This window comes from Balaenoptera physalus (assembly GCF_965194825.1).
Source record: "Balaenoptera physalus genome assembly, chromosome: 5".
Taxonomy (NCBI): Eukaryota; Metazoa; Chordata; class Mammalia; order Artiodactyla; family Balaenopteridae; genus Balaenoptera; species Balaenoptera physalus.
Window position 1 is genome coordinate 78,034,623 of NC_138884.1, and position 17,393 is coordinate 78,052,015.

General features: G+C 43.2%; 1 protein-coding gene across 5 annotated transcripts in view; it reads right to left on the reverse strand.

Annotated features, from left to right (window-relative positions):
* SPATA18 (spermatogenesis associated 18) overlaps positions 1 to 17,393 on the reverse strand; it is a 41,981-nt gene that overhangs the window by 16,330 nt on the left and 8,258 nt on the right. Inside the window, exons 2-7 of one of the 5 annotated variants that reach the window (XM_082462310.1) lie at positions 11,246 to 11,351; positions 10,998 to 11,113; positions 9,467 to 9,579; positions 4,660 to 4,755; positions 2,510 to 2,749; positions 573 to 828 (exon numbers count right to left, since the gene is read on the reverse strand). In XM_082462310.1, the coding sequence (XP_082318436.1) occupies positions 573 to 828; positions 2,510 to 2,749; positions 4,660 to 4,755; positions 9,467 to 9,579; positions 10,998 to 11,113; positions 11,246 to 11,351 (927 nt within the window). Of the gene's footprint in view, positions 1 to 572; positions 838 to 2,509; positions 2,750 to 4,659; positions 4,756 to 9,466; positions 9,580 to 10,997; positions 11,114 to 11,245; positions 11,352 to 17,393 lie in introns of all 5 variants that reach the window. The other 4 variants (XM_082462312.1, XM_082462311.1, XM_082462314.1 and 1 more) reach the window with 4 other exon arrangements.

The following is a 17,393-nucleotide window of genomic DNA, read 5'->3' on the forward strand; positions in this document are numbered from 1 at the left end:
GACTCTTAGTATCTCCGTATGGTACCCACAGAATAAACACATTTGCTTTGGATTTTAAGATTATATATGAGCATTTTTTAATCTTGCCATACTCAAGTAGTTAGCAGTTCTAGTAACTACTCTTAGTTAAATAAACAGAAGAGTGAACACAATCACACCCTTTTGATTTTTCTAAGAAGGGAAGGTAACCTATCAAATGATAGCCCTTAGCAATAATATATCCATTGTGCGTACATATACCCATATTACAATAGAAGACCCAGTACGAATCAACTTCGTATGTACCCATCTGAGATAGTCCTACGTTTATGGATGCTTCAACAAATGTCTGGTCAAAATAGATATTAACATATATGAACAGTTATTGAGTGTGAAAAATAATTCATCGCAAATATCTGTAATGGAAGGAAGGGAGGGAGGGAGGGAGGAGACAGATGGAAACCCACCCTCCTTCAGTGACCTCAGGCCCTACCAGTCTTTTTTCAGCCGTCCTGTTCAGTTGACCCAAGCACTGCCTGGCCGCAGCGCCCTTGGACCGCGGAAGTGCAGCGGCGCGCGCGAGGCTCACGTACCACTGCCGCGATGTAGATGATCCGCTGCACCGTCTCGGCTTTGTCGATGCAGCGCCGCAGCAGGCACTGCGCATCCAGGCGGGTCTGGGAATAGGCGTTGCTGAACCGGGACAGCAGGGCGGCCTTGCGCGCCGCGCTGGACAGTTTGGCGCGACTCGGAGACGGGCTCCTGACCTTCGCGACCGCGGTGTTGGGGCTGGTGGACCGGCTGCGGCTGCGGCCGCGGCTGCGAGGGTCAGGGCTCGGAGACCCGCTCCTGGCGGACCTGTTGGTGAGCAAGAATCAGGCAGGGAAGCGCTCTGATTCCCTTCACTCTCTTGTTCCTAGACTCGGCTGCTTCTCTCCCCATAAACCAGAAGCCATGGGAGTAGGGAGAGCAGCTCCCTGTGAGAGGCACTGTGTCTCCACAAGGCCTCAAATAGGACCACAAACAAAAATCAATACTCTATACTTGCCTGGTGCATTAGAATTTATAACACACTATCACTCACTCAGCACATCAATTTATCCTTCAAGCAGCCAGGTAAGGTCAGCATTGATCGTTGGCCCTTTTACAGATGAGGAAGTTGAGGCTCAGAAATGCTAAGAGGGCTGTCCTAGAGTAACACAGCTAGCAAGAGCTAGAGTTAAATAAAAAGTCCGATTTTCAGTATTTCTTACCCCAACCTTGGGCCACTAACACATCACTGAGCTTTCTGGTATAAAATGAGATGAACGCTGATTGAACAATGAGAAAGAAAATCTGTGTTCTCCTTCCATAGCAATGGAACCATTTGCAGTCATTTTCTCCTCTGCAGGTCCTCCATTTTCACCTACAAAATTTGTGCCCTATTTTGGGATGGTGGGGAGGTTATCAAGTGAGCTAATGCATGTGGAAGTAACTTGGTGAATCGAAAAGCATTGTATCAGTGAAACGTATATTGCTACCAAGTACAAAGTAAATGATCAGACTAGCTAGTCCAAAGGGAATGGGCCACCAAAAAGAGAAGTTTTGTAGAAGGAACTGTGGGGCAAAAGGTAGTACAAAGCAGACTCTCTGAAGGTGGAAAGGGGACAAAAAAGCCCTCATTTATAGTGTTTGCCAGTTTCCATGGTGCAACAAATACTCTCACCATAGCCAATTTCAAACTGTCAATGTGACGTCACTGAACCCAGAGTTAGGTAGAAATGCACAGAATCAGTTCCCAGAGCTAGTACAAGCTGGCACTCGCACAACACTGATGGAGTGATTCCCCAAAATGAAAGCCTAAGGTGACATTTAGGGGAATGGAGAACAGGGTTAGGGGTGGCTTTGATAGCCTGAATCTGGGTACACTGTGGGGCTGGGGGGGAAGAGGGGAAGTGTTAGAAAGAACAAGGAAAATGCAGAAACTCCTAAGAGAGAAATACTCTACTTTGTCCTCACTTAACACTGTCTGAATGACCTGTCTTAACATTCTGTCCATCAGTAGAAGGGAATTTCACATTCCCTTACCTACTCATTCCATCAAACAAAGTGAGATGTAAAAAAGCAATACCCTCTAGTAAAATGACAGTTGGTCATCCTGGCGAGAGAACTCGTAGAACTCAGAGAACAGGACCCTTCCCCTATCATGGAACAGTCTTTCAACATGGGTACTGCCTTTTGCATCATAGGCACTCAAATCTGGTATCAAGACAAAGAACCTTCCTTTTGCACGTCTTAGTTTCATTCCTTAAGCTTCAATGTCAGTCCGAAATTAATTAGTGCCCAAGTATTGTCAATCCACGAGGTATTTTCTCTATGGAAGCGTGAAGTTAGAGAAAACAATCCCTCTACAATTCAAAGTTTTCCATATTATTGGGGTTCGCACTCAGGATGTCACTTTATTTTTCTTTTTTCCTTTTCCAAGCCAGGCTTTTATAACTAACTCAACAAAAGGAGCTTAAATGAAAAGATATGTGAGACTTTGTTAGACCTTCCTCGGAGTACAGATTTTTCAGCGGACAGAACAGCTATCTCGTCCTTCAGCGTTCGGAGCTGTTTCTCATAATCGCATATCGCTTCTGCCTTCCGCTGGTCTACGCTCCACCCGTCTGCGCCCATCTGCTCCGAGCCCCGCAGCTCCTCTCTCCTACGCTCGGAGCCCCGCTTCTCTGAGCTCCTATGCTCTGAGTGTCTGTGGCGAGATTCCTCCTGGGCTTGAAGAGATTTAAGCCTGAACAGAAAAAAAGGTTTGAAAGAAAAGAGAGAAAGGGAGGGATGGAGGAAAGGTAATAAACAGCAATCGGCCTACTTAAGGAGGCTGCTCTATTTAGTGTGCCGTTATTGCCCTGGGAAACTCAGATGGAAATACATAGGATCAAACACAAATTAACAAAGAGCAGAATTGCCAGGGTCAGGGTGCCACTTCATGTCTGCAGCTTGCATGGGAAAAGGCTCCTGAAGAAAAGATAGGCATGCAAATCCTCTAGCCAAAGCAGAGTGGGCAGAGTCATGAAGTCTTTGCAGAGGCAAAGCGGAGACATACTATTCTACGTTGGACGGCTTCACTGCACAAAACTCTGGAAACCTGTGACCTCCAAAACCTAGTCCAGAAGCTGGTCAAAGATATAATCTATTCTCTCTAGCTCTTCTATTCTCTGAACAGACGGAATGTGGGGGGAAACTGCAGTGGAAATTGAATACCATCCACAACACTAAGCAGAAGTGTGGACCTATGAAAATAATGGACTACTATGGAAAAGAGTAAAGCTTTAGAAATAAAACTGGCATCCTCATTAATACAAAGAGGTATGACCATCATACAAGGAAGCAAAAGCCGTAAGAAGAGAACATGCTGTGATGAAAATAACGGTGATGTAAGAAGAAAAGGGAAGGGGTAAGATTAAGAAGGATGTAGAGGGCTTCCCTGGTGGCACAGTGGTTGAGAATCTGCCTGCCAATGCAGGGGACACGGGCTCGAGCCCTGGTCTGGGAAGATCCCACGTGTCGCGGAGCAGCTGGGCCCGTGAGCCACAACTACTGAGCCTGCGCATCTGGAGCCTGTGCTCCGCAACAAGAGAGGCCGCGACAGTGAGAGGCCCGCGCACCGCGATGAAGAGTGGACCCCGCTTGCCGCAACTAGAGAAAGCCCTTGCACAGAAACGAAGACCCAACACAGCCAAAAATAAAAATAATAAATAAATTTAAAAAAAAAAAAAGAAGGATGTAGAAAAACTAAAAATGCAATAGCAGAATTAAAAGCTGCCCTAGAAACAGTAAAGAACAGAATTGCTGAGGAATTGTGCTGAAGGAATTGCTGAGTAATATGATCAAAGAATTTGAGAAGCTGTATCAACTAGGAAATGAGATTAGTGCTCCAAGCTAAAATTTATGGATGTTCCTGAAGAAATCAGAACAATTGGAACATGTATGAAGGCAATAGAAAGGTGTGTATGTGTATATATGTATATATATATATATATATATATATATATATATATATTTTTTTTTTTTTTTTTTTTTTTACTGCAACTCCCATTTGCTCTTTTTGGGGGAAAAAAAAATCAAAGTTAAGATTGAAAAAAGTGTGCCCTTAAAGGATCAGTGTTTATTTTCCCCTTCTAGAAATTTATCTTTAGAGGATAGTCTGAAATTTAAACTAAGATTTGCCACAAAAAATTATTTCTAATGCTGAAAATTGGCATCAAAGTAAATATTCCATGTTAGGGAAATACCCAAATGAGGAAATATGATGTACCTATTTAAGACTAAGCTCTGCTTTATTTTTTCTTAGTAATAGAGAAAAATGTTAAATGAAACAATGGGGTCCACAATTGTATACTTACATTTTGTTGTCTTAACTTTATTTTTAATGTACTAATTGGAAGAAATAGCAAATGGTGACAGTAACTGGCTCTGGAATTATGAGGGCTAAGGTTCCTTTCTACTATGTTGTACTTTGAAGATTTTCTATAGTAGATAAGTATTGTTTTGTAGTAAGAAAAATATATAAACCATTAATAAAAACATCGCTGCTTTTCCTCTTTATGGACAGATTCTTTCATATTGCAATGGAGCACCAAAAAAGCTAAATTCAAAGGTTAATCAGCAGCCTGCAATAATCCTGTCATTATTTTTTCTTACTGCTTTCTTAGCTGATTTATTTCCTCCTCTGCAGTCAGAAGGGATATGGCCGATCTGTTCTTGGTTTCTTCAAGAGTCTTTTCAGTTTCAGCCATACTGTAAGAGAAATCAGTAACTAAAGACAGATTTCCCAAAATTGGCAGACTTTCTAAATCAAGGCATAGGTTCTCTTGGGAACTTTTGCCATATGATATAAATTCGATATAAACAACATCAAATTATAAGACATCTGCATTCAATTAGATGATATTACAAATATTATGGCACACTAGTATGCAAAAACATGCTAGCACCTTTCCTCGATGTCAAACACAAAGAAATTACAGAGCTACTACCTCTAAAAGACTATGTAATAATTACTGGTATTAGAATGTAAAAGACAAACTTGTTCAGTTTCTCCTTCTCATCCTCCTAATTCATCTGCTCTAATTACACCGAATCCCCAGGTTGCCTCTCTCTATAAAATCTCCATTTTTCTGTAATTATTAATACCTATTCTTATTACTTTGCACTGTAGAGCTGCATTTGACTTAATTTTCCCAGATTTACTAAATATAGAAAAATTATTTGCCCGCCTATAAAAAAGTCCTCCACTATTACACTCGACTACCAAGTACTTCGTGTCTTCCTGCCTCTGACTTCCACCACTAAATGAGCACAGTTTTCCTGAGTTTTCAACCTAGCTTAGTCCTTGTTAGTTTCAAGGACTCTCCTCGTTGTAGACAAATCATAATAAATCATACTATTTCTTTAGGAAGTGAGAATGTGATGGATGCCATTGGATGAAGACCAATGGTTCTCAATGAGGTTGTCCTAGTACGGTGAGAGGCTGTGGATTGGCAAAGGTTTTTGGACTTCTCTGACCTTGCATCCCTGGAACACCCAGTATTTTTCATCATAGTAGTTCTGAAGCTAAGAGATTGCAACTGCTATCCAAACTCACACCAGTCTTCCTCCCTACACTTGGATGGAAGCATGGAAGGTCAAACACTGGCTTCCCCTATACAGTGAGGCAGACTGAGAAATAATGGGACAGCAGGATCCCTATCAAGTCCACACAGATCCGATGAGACAATGCAGGAGGTGGTGTGAGTTTCCCCAAATTCCATCTCATCCCCTTCTCTAACAAACGCCCACTCATCCAATGAGTGCCTCTCCAAAGGCCACACCTGACTCTCAAGCAAAGTTTGTCTTCCCTTCTCCTGAGCCCCTCCAACACTTGTTCATATCTGTAATCTCATTACAAACACACTGTGAACTACTTGAAGGCAAAGATTTTATTTTATTCATCTCTTTATCCCCAGCTCCTAAAACAGTACCTGTCATATAGATTTTTTTAAAAAACTGAAAAACTGAATGAATGAATGAATGAATGAAATGTCTGAAGTCTACAATAAAACCAGAGGAGCAATAACTTCACAATAGGGATGCTGGCGATTGTAAGGAAATTGCTGTGATTTAATTTCACTGTGACTATGTTATAGATTTTTTAAAGTATATATGGGAAAATGAACATTTTTATCAAGAGAAAACTGTGGAAAATTAAAAGAAGAAAATAGACCAAGAAAGGAAGAAGAGTATGAACAGTAATCGGGTTTTTTTCTCTCAAGACATGGCATACATGTGTGAGCACATATATATACAAGAAAATATATATGCCAACTTGGCCCCCTTGGATGATATACAGAGAGAAGAAAGGAGATACCTTCATGTGACAAGCATTGTTTTAAGCAGGCTAACACATTTATTTTTTGTTATGGATTTATTCATTCATTGAGCAAGTTATTGAGAATTTACTATGTGCCAGGTACGATGCTAGATGCTGGAGATACAAGTGTCAGAATAGTGATACAGGACAGTAACACTTTGGAGCTTCCAGTCTAGTGGATCATAAATATTCAAACAAATTTTTCAAAGTTCCAACTTGCAATAAGTGCTATTCTTAGATGATTGTGAAAGAGAATTAGAAGAGAGGGAGAGGAAAGACCATTCAATGTATAGTGGTCACAGACTCTGAGAAAGTCACATTTAAGCTGAAACCTAAAGGACAAGAAAAAGCCAGCCATGCAAAGAGCCAGCAGAAGACTTCCATTTCTCTGAAAATGCACAGGCAAAGGCCTCGAGGTGAGGAAATAGACAGAAGACTAGGTGAGGGGAACTTGGCATGAGATGAGGGTGGAGCAGGAGGTAGGGTCAGATCACGCAGGGCTGGGAGAGCCCTGGGAAGGAATTTAGAATTTTTTTCTAAGTACAAAAAGAAGCAACTAACAGCTTTTAAGCCAGGGGGTGACTTGCTACAATAAAAGTATATCTATATTTGCTGTGTGGAAAATGAGTTGTAGTAGAGCAAGAATGGACCCAGGGAAGCCAGTTGGAAGGCAACTGGCTGAGGCAAAAGGTAACAGCGACTTGAACGAGGGCAGTGGTAGTAGAATAGAAAGGAACATGTGTGGGAGACGTTTAGGAGGTAGATTCCACTGGATGTTCTAATAGATTGGATATAGGAAATGAGGACAGGTGAGATTTCTAACCAGAGTCCCAAAATAAAATCCAGCAGTCTTCCCTTGTCTAGGGCTCGTCAAACCTGAGCAGACCTGTCCCCATTCAGCACTCTGTTGGAATTTGCACCTTTGGAACTGAGTCACAGCTAAACTGGTCTCCACAGGGTTAGACATGGGAACCTCCTGGGGTGGGCCCCTCATTCCACATTAGGTAGCACCCTGGATTTAGAGACAGGTAGGCAGAGCAGTGGAGGAGAGAGCTGGCTACCGTAGAATGTGGGGAACAGCCTCCGTCATTTCTGATGCCTTAAAAAGTGGAACATGAACCACACGTGGGTTAAAAAACAAACCAAAACAAAAATAGGGAAAAGCACCTTCCTGTGTGCAACTTTCAAATGGGGGAGGGCAGTGTGTATACAGATAGGGAGAGTATACATACAAATGATAAAGCAGGGACTTCCCCTGATGGCACAGTGGTTAAGAATCCGCCTGCCAGTGCAGGGGAAACAGGTTCGAGCCCTGGTCCGGGAAGATCCCACATGCCGTGGAGCAACTAAGCCCATGTGCCATAACTACTGAGCCCGTGCGCCACAACTACTGAGCCCGTGCGCCACAACTACTGAGCCCGTGCGCCACAACTACTGAAGCCCGCATGCCTAGAGTCCGTGCTCCTCAACAAGAGAAGCCACCGCAATGAAAAGCACGCACACCGCAACGAAGAGTAGCCCCCGCTTGCTGCAACTAGAGAAAGCCTGCATGCAGCAATGAAGGCCCAACGCAGCCAAAAATAAATAAATTTAATTAATTAATTAATTAAAAAATGATAAAGCAAACAGGGCAAGGGGCATATGAAAGGGTATATGGGTGTTCTTAGTATTATTCTTGCAAATTTTCTGTATTTGAAATTATTTCCAAATAAAAAGTTACTTTAAAAAAAGCGTGCAGTCATAGTTTTTGGTCCATGATGCCCCTGCTGGGTAACTACACAGCCATAGTGACAAGAGAGGCAGGTAGGAATTCCTGGCTCCTACGGATTCTGACTGAAGACAAGAATCAGCAGTCGCAAAGCTTTGCCTCACAACCAGAGGCAAATGGAGGCAGCAGCAGGGGCCAGCGAATGCCTGAGGAAACTTAACCAGATGAGCCGCAACTCAGCGCCCATCAGCACAAGACTCCAGTGCCCAGGTAGAACCAAGGCAGCAAGAACCCAGAGGGCAGTACAAGACCAAAAGCCCCTCTCCTCCATCACCAGGAGAGCTCGGAAAGGAAAACTGTGTGAGAAAGGAAAAATGTCTGGAGTAAAATATGCCAAAATGTTAACAGGCGTGAACTAACAGGTGATTTTCATCTTTATACTTTTATTTGTTATATGCATTTCGACAAAGGAAATGTGTATTACTTTTATAATCGGGCAAAATTAAATCAATCAATAGAGATGTTTTCCTTAGAAGGAAATCTAATCAGAGAACAAGGCAGAATGCCATACCCTATTCCATCACAAGCCTTAACTAGTGACAAAAGAACCCCTTGCCGTCCTCTACGTGTCAGCCATGGAGCAATGCTGCGGTAGGAGAAACACCTTACGGATGGATTTTTATTAGATGTGTTAAAAGCAGTTGCATCACATTTGTCTGTCTCCCTCAAGTACAACCCAAAGTTTGCAATTTTCTTTGCAGTGATTCTTTGAACTTGCTACCCTGGCTTTGCACACAGCATACATCTGAGATCTGTTACTGCCAGACATTGCTTAACTTTTTAAAAATACATTTTTATATCTAAAAGTTATTCCAAAATCTTGAATGGTTCTCAGTTAGGTGTGAATAACCCCTAACTGACAGATAGATGCAGGCTGCTTCATCTTACTTTTTCTCTCTTTCTCTTAATTTTTCTCTTTACCTGATATTTCACTCTCTTTGACCCAATCTTTCACTCTCTTTCACCCTTCCTCTTCTGCCTCTTTTCTTATTTTCCTCCCCAAAGTTAGATTTTCATGCAACAATCTTTCTATTTTATACATATGGACTGATAGTGGGCCTATGGAAAAGGAGGAGCCCCAGGAATGAAGCCAAGGGGACCAGGGTCTTAGGGATCATAATGTAATATAGGAATCCTGTCCCCAAATTCAAAGACACTGCCTCCCAACTCATACACACACACACACACACACACACACACACACACATCATATGACTTATTTGCAAATGTCTACATTTTACATGAGCCAGCAGTATTCTCCTTTCAAACTTAAAAATTAAGTTAAGAACAAGCAATTCTTTTTGGAAGAAAATAACTTGCATTCCTCTTACTCGTCTTGAACCTGGTTGAGTTGATTACGAGTTGCATTCAAATCAGCATCTAAGTGTTGTATGTCCCGATCCCGAGCGCCAGACTCTTTATGTCCGTCCTTATCAAACGTATCCTGGAATGGTACACAAATCAAAACAGAGTCTGAATACATGAAACCGCATGGGCAGATTGCAAAACATTACTCTGGGAAAAAGAAGTCAAGTACAAAAGGGCACATAATGTATAGTTCCATCTTCATGAATTTCCCATGCAGGCAAAATTAATGGAGAATGATAAAAATCAGAAGAGTGGTTGCCCAGAGGGTGGAAGGAGGGGACTGGGAAGTGGCACAAGGGAATGCTCTGAAGTGATGGAAATGTTTTATAGCTCGATAGTGGTGTGACTTACAAGAATATATCCATTTGTCAAAATTCACCAACCTATGGTTTTCACTATAGGTAAATGATTCCTCAGATTTTTAAAAAAGACAGTGAAATATCATCCTACATCTTTATACCCAAAATAACATCCACAGATGGTAAAAATCTAAGAGGCATATGAAAATCCCCACATAAAAAAATATGTTTAATAACAACTGATGTCTCCAGAGCCCTTACTACATGTAAGGTGTTTCGCAGGTTTATCACGTTTAACTCTCACAGTAACCCTGTTAGGTCAGCAAAAGCATTGTTTCCATATCACAGATGAGGAAACTGAGACCTAACAGGTTGGACAACCTACCCAGAACCATAGAAGATAGACTAGAATTCTGTCCAGTGATCTTTAAGCAGGAATCCTTTGGCCACTACCTCATAAGGCCCTCTTGCTTAGAACGGCCTACTCTAAATGGTTCAGTTTTTGAAAGGAATTTATGTAAATCCATATAAACATTTAAAATCAAGGTTACAAATGTTTTGCCTATCCAGACATAGTGATACCAGCGCCTTAAACAAAGTATGCGTTCTCTTTCCAGTCTGGTCCTCAACTGTTAAAACACTGCCACTGTCGCATGGAAACCACCAATATCAACCACAAATAATGACACTCATGATCAGTCTACCAGAATTGAGTTTTCTTCTTATCTTGGAAGTTTCCAATTAGTTTTATTTAACTCTTTCAGAATACTGAGCTTTCCCCCATCTAATGATCTCTTTCTCTTCTGACCCCGCCCAGTGGTACCCTGTCTGAGTGGCTAACTTGTTGTTTAAAAGTTACTATTTAGTGCCTAGTGTGGGCCCAGCAATGTCCCAGATGCAGATCATCACCAGGACCTTTTCACAGCTGAGGAAGCAGGGGCTTATCGAGTTGCCTGAAGCCGTACCACCAGTAAGTAGGCAAGGCTGAGATTTTAATGCCGATCTGTCTTAGGAGAAAGCTCAATCCATCATGCCACGTGTTACTGTATAAAGAAACTCACCTTTTTGACCCATGTCTCAATTCCCTAACTAGAGTTGAGCCCCTCACTAGGTAAAAACCATATCTTACGTATGTTTGAGTCCCCAGAGCCTGATGAGGTGCTGAACACCTAGAAGGATCCTTTAGCATCCCTACCTGTAGAGAGGACACCTTGCTGTCGACAGGTTTTCCTAGGGAAGCAGCAGTAAAGGAGGCCTCCAGCCAAGGCAAAAGGCGCGATTTGATTGTTTCCACACCATCATAATGTCCTCCTAGAAGAATCCACAAATCAGGTCAGTGAGAGAAATCCAGCTACACCAACCCAGTCAGAGAACACAGAGAAGGGACAAAGAAAAGAAAGCAAAGACAGAAGAACCAGAGGGGGATGCATGGGCCATTCTCACCTTCTTGGGCTGCTGTAGTGAAGATCCCAAAGAGTTGTCTCTGCACTTCGGCGACTCGTTCAATGAGTTCGAGGCAATGATTTAGATTTTGATCACATGAGTTCGTCTGCAACGCCAGAACAGTAGACGTCAGTGCAATTTCCTTATTCTGGGACCCACTGCAGGTGGACAAGCACTTCACTTTACACAAGGGCCAGTGGCTCTGGTATGCTCCCAGGGCAGAGACTGCTGTGTGCTCACAAAACACACTTCCCTCTCCTCCTGGGCAGCCACTAGACTGCTTTCCCCAGCTTCCCTAGCGGTTGGTGCAGCCGTGCAAACCATTTCCTGTTAGGGATGGGAAGTAATGTGATTGTCCTGAATGATTGTCTTCTTCCTGTCTCCCCATCTACTAGCCAAATGCAGAGGACCGAGCAGAGGACCCCAGGGGCATAAGGGATGGTGGAGCCACAGGATTTAGAAGGTTGCTAACTGAACACTTGCATTGAACTGTCACATCACGGAGAAAGTTTTTTGGTGGCCATTAAGCCAGTGAAACTTGGGGGTTGTTTTTATAGCAATAACCCTGACTCCCTACTCAATGGAACCCTGCAAAGACTTCTTTTAAAAGTAAACAGTCCTTTTGTAACACATCACTGCCTCCTAATTTACCCACCTTACTGGTTCTTACCCTCTACCTAAGTTCAATACGTGCATAAAGGGCACTACTTGCTAACAATAAGAAGGTATTGCTGGTTTGAGGATACAATAGAGAATAAGACCAAAAAGATGGCCCAGGCCATATGGCGAGCCAGACAAGTCGGGGAGAAAGGAGAGTAGACAGTTACCCTGCAGTGGAATAAAGTCTTACTATAGGGATGAACGCAAGGTCTATTCAAGAGCCCATTGTCTTAGAAAGTCAGGGAAGGCTTCCAAGACAAAGTGAAATCTAGGTGAGAAGAAGTTAGGCAGACTTGGGGAAAGTCTGTCCCCAGAATGAAGAAGCCAAGAGGTAGACCTCTCAGCTCTTTTTCTGCTTTTCTCATCTCCTTGGTGACCTTTCACCAATTCCTTGTTAGCCAAACCTCTGATTCTAACTCCAAAGGAATGAACACAACTACAAGCAACAAATTGTGTGGGTGTAAAAATGCATAGATTTATGTGTGACCTCAAGCCATAATAAGGCACTAGCAGGGGGTACCTTCTGGGCACTACGAATCCCGAGACAGGAAGTGGGAGCTAGAAACTGGAATGAAGAGGAAAGTTTCAGATGATCTCTAGGTAAAAGTTTATAAGTAAAATGCAGATCTGTGTCAACAAGGGAAATGGTTCAGACAGGCAGTAAGCTCTTGTGGACAGAGGATATGCCTGGCCTGTTCACTGTTGCATTCCCAGCCCTGCATTCTGTTGTCTCTATATATTCAAACTCAATGTGTATTGGGCTGATGAATGAAAATGAGACGATTCACTCACTTTGGCTTTATTACATCCCCCCTAAGTGCCAGGCACTGTTAATGCTTTACATACGTAAACTCAGTTAACCGCACTATAGTACTCTAGGAGATTAGGAGGGCCTTTGTCATCATCCCCATTTTCAGATGAGAAAACTGAGACCCAGAGAGGTTAAATAACATGGCCGAGATTACTTTAGTAAAATGCCAGAACTGAGACCTGGTTCTGGTTAAGAGCCCATGCTCTTAACTACTAAACTATAGTGACTTCTGGATCATGATTTGTGCCGGGAGGAGGAAGAGAAGGACTCGATGATGTGACAAAGTGTGAATGAGGAGGGCACTCAGGGAGGCCTCTCGGAGGATGAGACACTGGAGCTAAGTTCCGGATGCAGAGCAGCAGAGAAAGAGCAGGCTGGGCTGTGGGAACAGCAAGGGCAAAGGCCCAATGGCAGGAAGGAGTCTGGCAAACTTGAACCAGAAGTAGGTACATGTGACAGAGGACAGGTGGTCAGAGAGGTTGGCAGGACAGATCCTGGAGGGCCCAGGAGGCCTGGTAAGCAGTCCAGATGGAATGGACTCATTGTAACTGAGAGGAAGCTGCTGGTTTACCTTCCATGCCTGGTTAACGGTACCTCGGGACTAGCTCTGTTGTAGCATTGATTTCTGTTGTGGCCATTTCTTCTTCTGTCTCATCTTTCTATCCCCTTCTCCTGCCAAGACTAAGTTTTTTTGTTTGGGTTTGGTTTGGGTTGGGGTTCTTTTGTTTGTTTTTTGTTTGGTCGCGCCGCACGGTTTGGGGGATCTTGGATCCCCGACCAGGGATCGAACCTGGGCCCCCTGTAGTGGAAGTGCGGAATCCTAACCACTGGACCACCAGGGAATTCCCTGGTTTGGTTTTGACTATGAGTTTTTTTAAAGACTTTGTCTTCTCATGTTTGTATTAATCATCACTAGTATCCATAGCAAATCGAAAGGCCCAAAATATTTGATGAATGAGTGAGCAAGTGAGTGACTTAGCATAATATTGACATGATCAGAACATATGGAACCCACAGCCTGAACAGCTCTCTCCATTCCTTCCTCGTTGAATCAGGAGCTCCTTGTCCTTGCTGTTTTATTCCTGCATTTACCACAGTGAAATTCAGTTCCCCACTTACAGCCATTTGCCCTCTGGCTAGATCATGCCATGTGCTAAGTGGACAGAGAAGGGGCTTGGGAGTCAAGCAGACCTGAGTATCTCAGCTCTGCTACCTGTCACAGTCCTGTGTGATCCTGCACAGGTTATTTAACCTCTCCGATCCCATTTCCTATCCAGGAAAATGGGATAAAGCCTTGCAGAGTGTTAAGAGAATTAAATCAAAATAATGCACGTTCCACACCTTAAAGGCAAAAGATGTTCAACAGTTGGTACCTGCGAGGCACTACACAGAACTGAATGGAGCAATGAACTGAGTAATAGGGCAGACCATGGTTCAGATCTAGTTCTCCACTTATTAGCTTTTTCTCTTAGAAAGGACATTTTAAATATGAGCTTCCATTTACTCGTATTTAGAAGGTGGTTGATCTCACCAGCTAACTTAGGTGCAGAGTAGAGGAGGTATGTAATAATTAGCATTATTGTAGTATTATTACTATATGTTCCCGTGCTATGCCCAATGCCTGATACAAAGTAGGGGCTCAATGTTTGTCAAATGAGTTTGTACACACGACTTAAATAACAGAAGAGAATATACTACGTCAGCCAGTTCCTGATCCCAAGACATGTCACAACATGCTGCTGTTTCTAACACAAAGCATTGCACAAGACACTCAACTTGCAATAGAGTCACAGTACTCTACCAAACAGTTACTCCCACAAGATAAATAGAGCAAGGATATGAACTAATTATATTGTCTCCTAATTCCAAAGCTCATTCATTCATAAATCACTGAGTTCCTTTAATTTGTAAGCCTTGGGCTGGCAGCTCAGGAAACAAAACTACATTAAAAAATAAAAAGTTGCCTGCTGTCAATGAGTTCACCAGCTGGGGAAGCAGGATGGAGAATGGGAAACACACAGAGGTTAAATAATTCCCTTAGCGTTTATTAAATGCTCCAGGAAGACAATGAGCTGTAGAGGGAGCAAAATACACTCTGGTGAGGGGTGAGGGTAAGAGGTTAGGACACTTCAAAAAGAAAAACATCAGGTACCAAGGCAAGAAGCAGTAAGGCATACTATACAGGAGAAGGGAATGCAGGGTCCAGCGACCAGGTAATGAAGGACTTTACTTGCCACATGAAGGGCTTTGGGTTTTATCCCATCACTGAAAAGTTTAATGGGGTAAGTGGAAGATTTGCTTTGATTTTACAAGAATTACTCTGGCAGGAACAGACCAGATAATTTGGATTAGAGAGCGAGTCCTGTGAGACGGTAGTAGCTGTCTGGCTGAGAGATGCTGAGAGCTGTGGCAATGACAAGGGTCCCCTAAGAGTCCTTCCCAGCCCCCAAATTACATCTGTATCAGGCAAGGTCCCACTGAGTCTAGCATTACCTGAGGAGGAAGTCAGGATGTTTGGAAACAGGTAAGAGGTATGAGAGGGAAGATACTGTTTTCAGACAGTTTAAAGAGTTTGAAGGAGCTTCAGATAGAGATGTCCGGTGAGAGTACGTAACCATTACTGAGCACCTACTCTTTGCCAGCCAGGCACTGCACTAAGAGCTTTAAATACATGTTTAAACATTTCATTTAATCCTCAAAACAACCCTACAAATTGGACACCATCCATCATCTCGAATTCACTAATGAGGAAAACAAAGCTCTTAAGTAATTTGGAAGACATGGTGGTTCAGCTGGAACCTAAACCCATCCTTGCAGCTTCTGGAACTGGAGCCGAGCTCTCTAACATGAGGCTTTACCAAAAGCCGTTGGAAAGTCATCTGGATCTCAGAAAAGAGGTGAGGGTTAGAGGTGCGGCTGTGGAAGCCTCCAGCAGAGGAAGAATGGAAGCCACGTGCACAGAGGGGAGAGTGGGGAGGGGGCTGAGGGCGGGGCAGAGGGCAATTTGACTGTTTCGGAAGTGGGCTGAGGAAGAGGGGCCAGTGAATGAAAAACAAAGCAAGAGCGGTAAGAAATAAGAGGACAGCCAGAAAGAAGGATGAAGAACGAGAAAGCCAAAGAAGATGGTTTATTCTCTGCTTCACTCATGCATTTATGTTCTCAACAAATCTTTATGGAGGAGGCTACGGTGTGCTCGGTGCTAGAGACCCAAGATAGTCTCGTGCCCCCAAGGAATTTATAGTCTCAGATAAACATGTAAATGAATGCAAAATCGAGTACTGCCTGCTATAATAAAGGCAGGTCCAGAATTCAGAGGTGAGGCTCAAAGGAGGACGTGGTAAGAAGCCTTCACCCGAGGAGCCTTGTGGGTTCCCACTCTTAAAAATTCTAATTGCTCTAGTGTGGGATCTGGGCATTAGAAAGCTTAAAAAGCTTTCTAGATGATTTGTAGGTGTAGCCAAGACCACAACATTAATGAGGAGTGATATTGATTTAGTGAGTCTCACCCAGCTCCCCCTAAAAAAATTAATGAAAAAGAAAACAGAGGACATCACAATTACTAAAGATAAGAATTATTTATGAACCTTTACTTCAGTTATATAAGGGTGTATGTGTGCTCTGTCGTGATGTAAAATGCATTCATTTCTATGGGTAAGTTTTAAAAACACTGTCCCAGGGCATAGGGCTTTGCCTGCGTTGAGAATCACTGGTATGGGGAATGAGGAGCCCCCCAAAACGATCCCCTGTACAGCTGTATAAAAATTGGATTGGAGAGGCGTATGGAGCAAGGCAGGAAATCAATAGGAATATGCCATGTTGCAGGTGTGGAACTTAAACAAGTAAGCTTCAAACTTATTCTAGTTGCTTCGTGAAAATAGGAAAGCTAGAGGTAAGAGAAAGGAGTAGAACGTTCCGGAATATAACCACCAGCATTATTAACATTTTTTTTTTAAGTGTTCTTTTGAAGCTACAAACCCCTGTGCAACAGAGATGGGCTACTAGCCTCCTTTTGTAACCGTGACGGCTATAAAAATACTGTGAGTTGTCAGGGACAGAATTCTCTGCACAGCAAGCAGCTGCTACGCCAGTGCGTCTTCTCCCTGCAGCGGTAGGCGTTATTGCTATAAAGTTCACTTGAGATCTGCCTTAAACATATCCTAGAAGTTGGTTTTCCCACATATATAAGAAATGATTGGCGTTTGAATAAGAACAATAGCAGCTAAAGGGGAAAGGGAGGAGATATTTGAGACCTTTAAAAGGTGGAGTCCTCAGGGCTTGATGAACCCATTGGCGAGGTGTGATGGGGAGGGAGGGCGCCCGGGCTTCTGAGTTGGGCCACAGGGGAGATTGTGATGCCGTTGCCTAACCAGAGGCCACAAGTGGAGAACCTGCAAGACTGGAGGGAGGGTAACTAGTCCCGTTTGGTTCATGTTGGGTCAGAGGATGTGGACATCCATGTGGAGCTGTCTGGAAGGCAGGTGGCCGGCCACTCAGGTCAGGAGCTCTGGAGAAAAGCCCAAGCTAGAGATAAATCTGGGAGTCGCCAGCATCTGGGAAGGAGCTAAAGCCATAAAATGGGGTAAGATGTGTCAATTGCTGCAGAGAAATCAAGGAGATAAGGACTGTGAAAAAAAAAGAGATTGGACGTGACTGACCATCAGGTGGCTTTTAGTGACC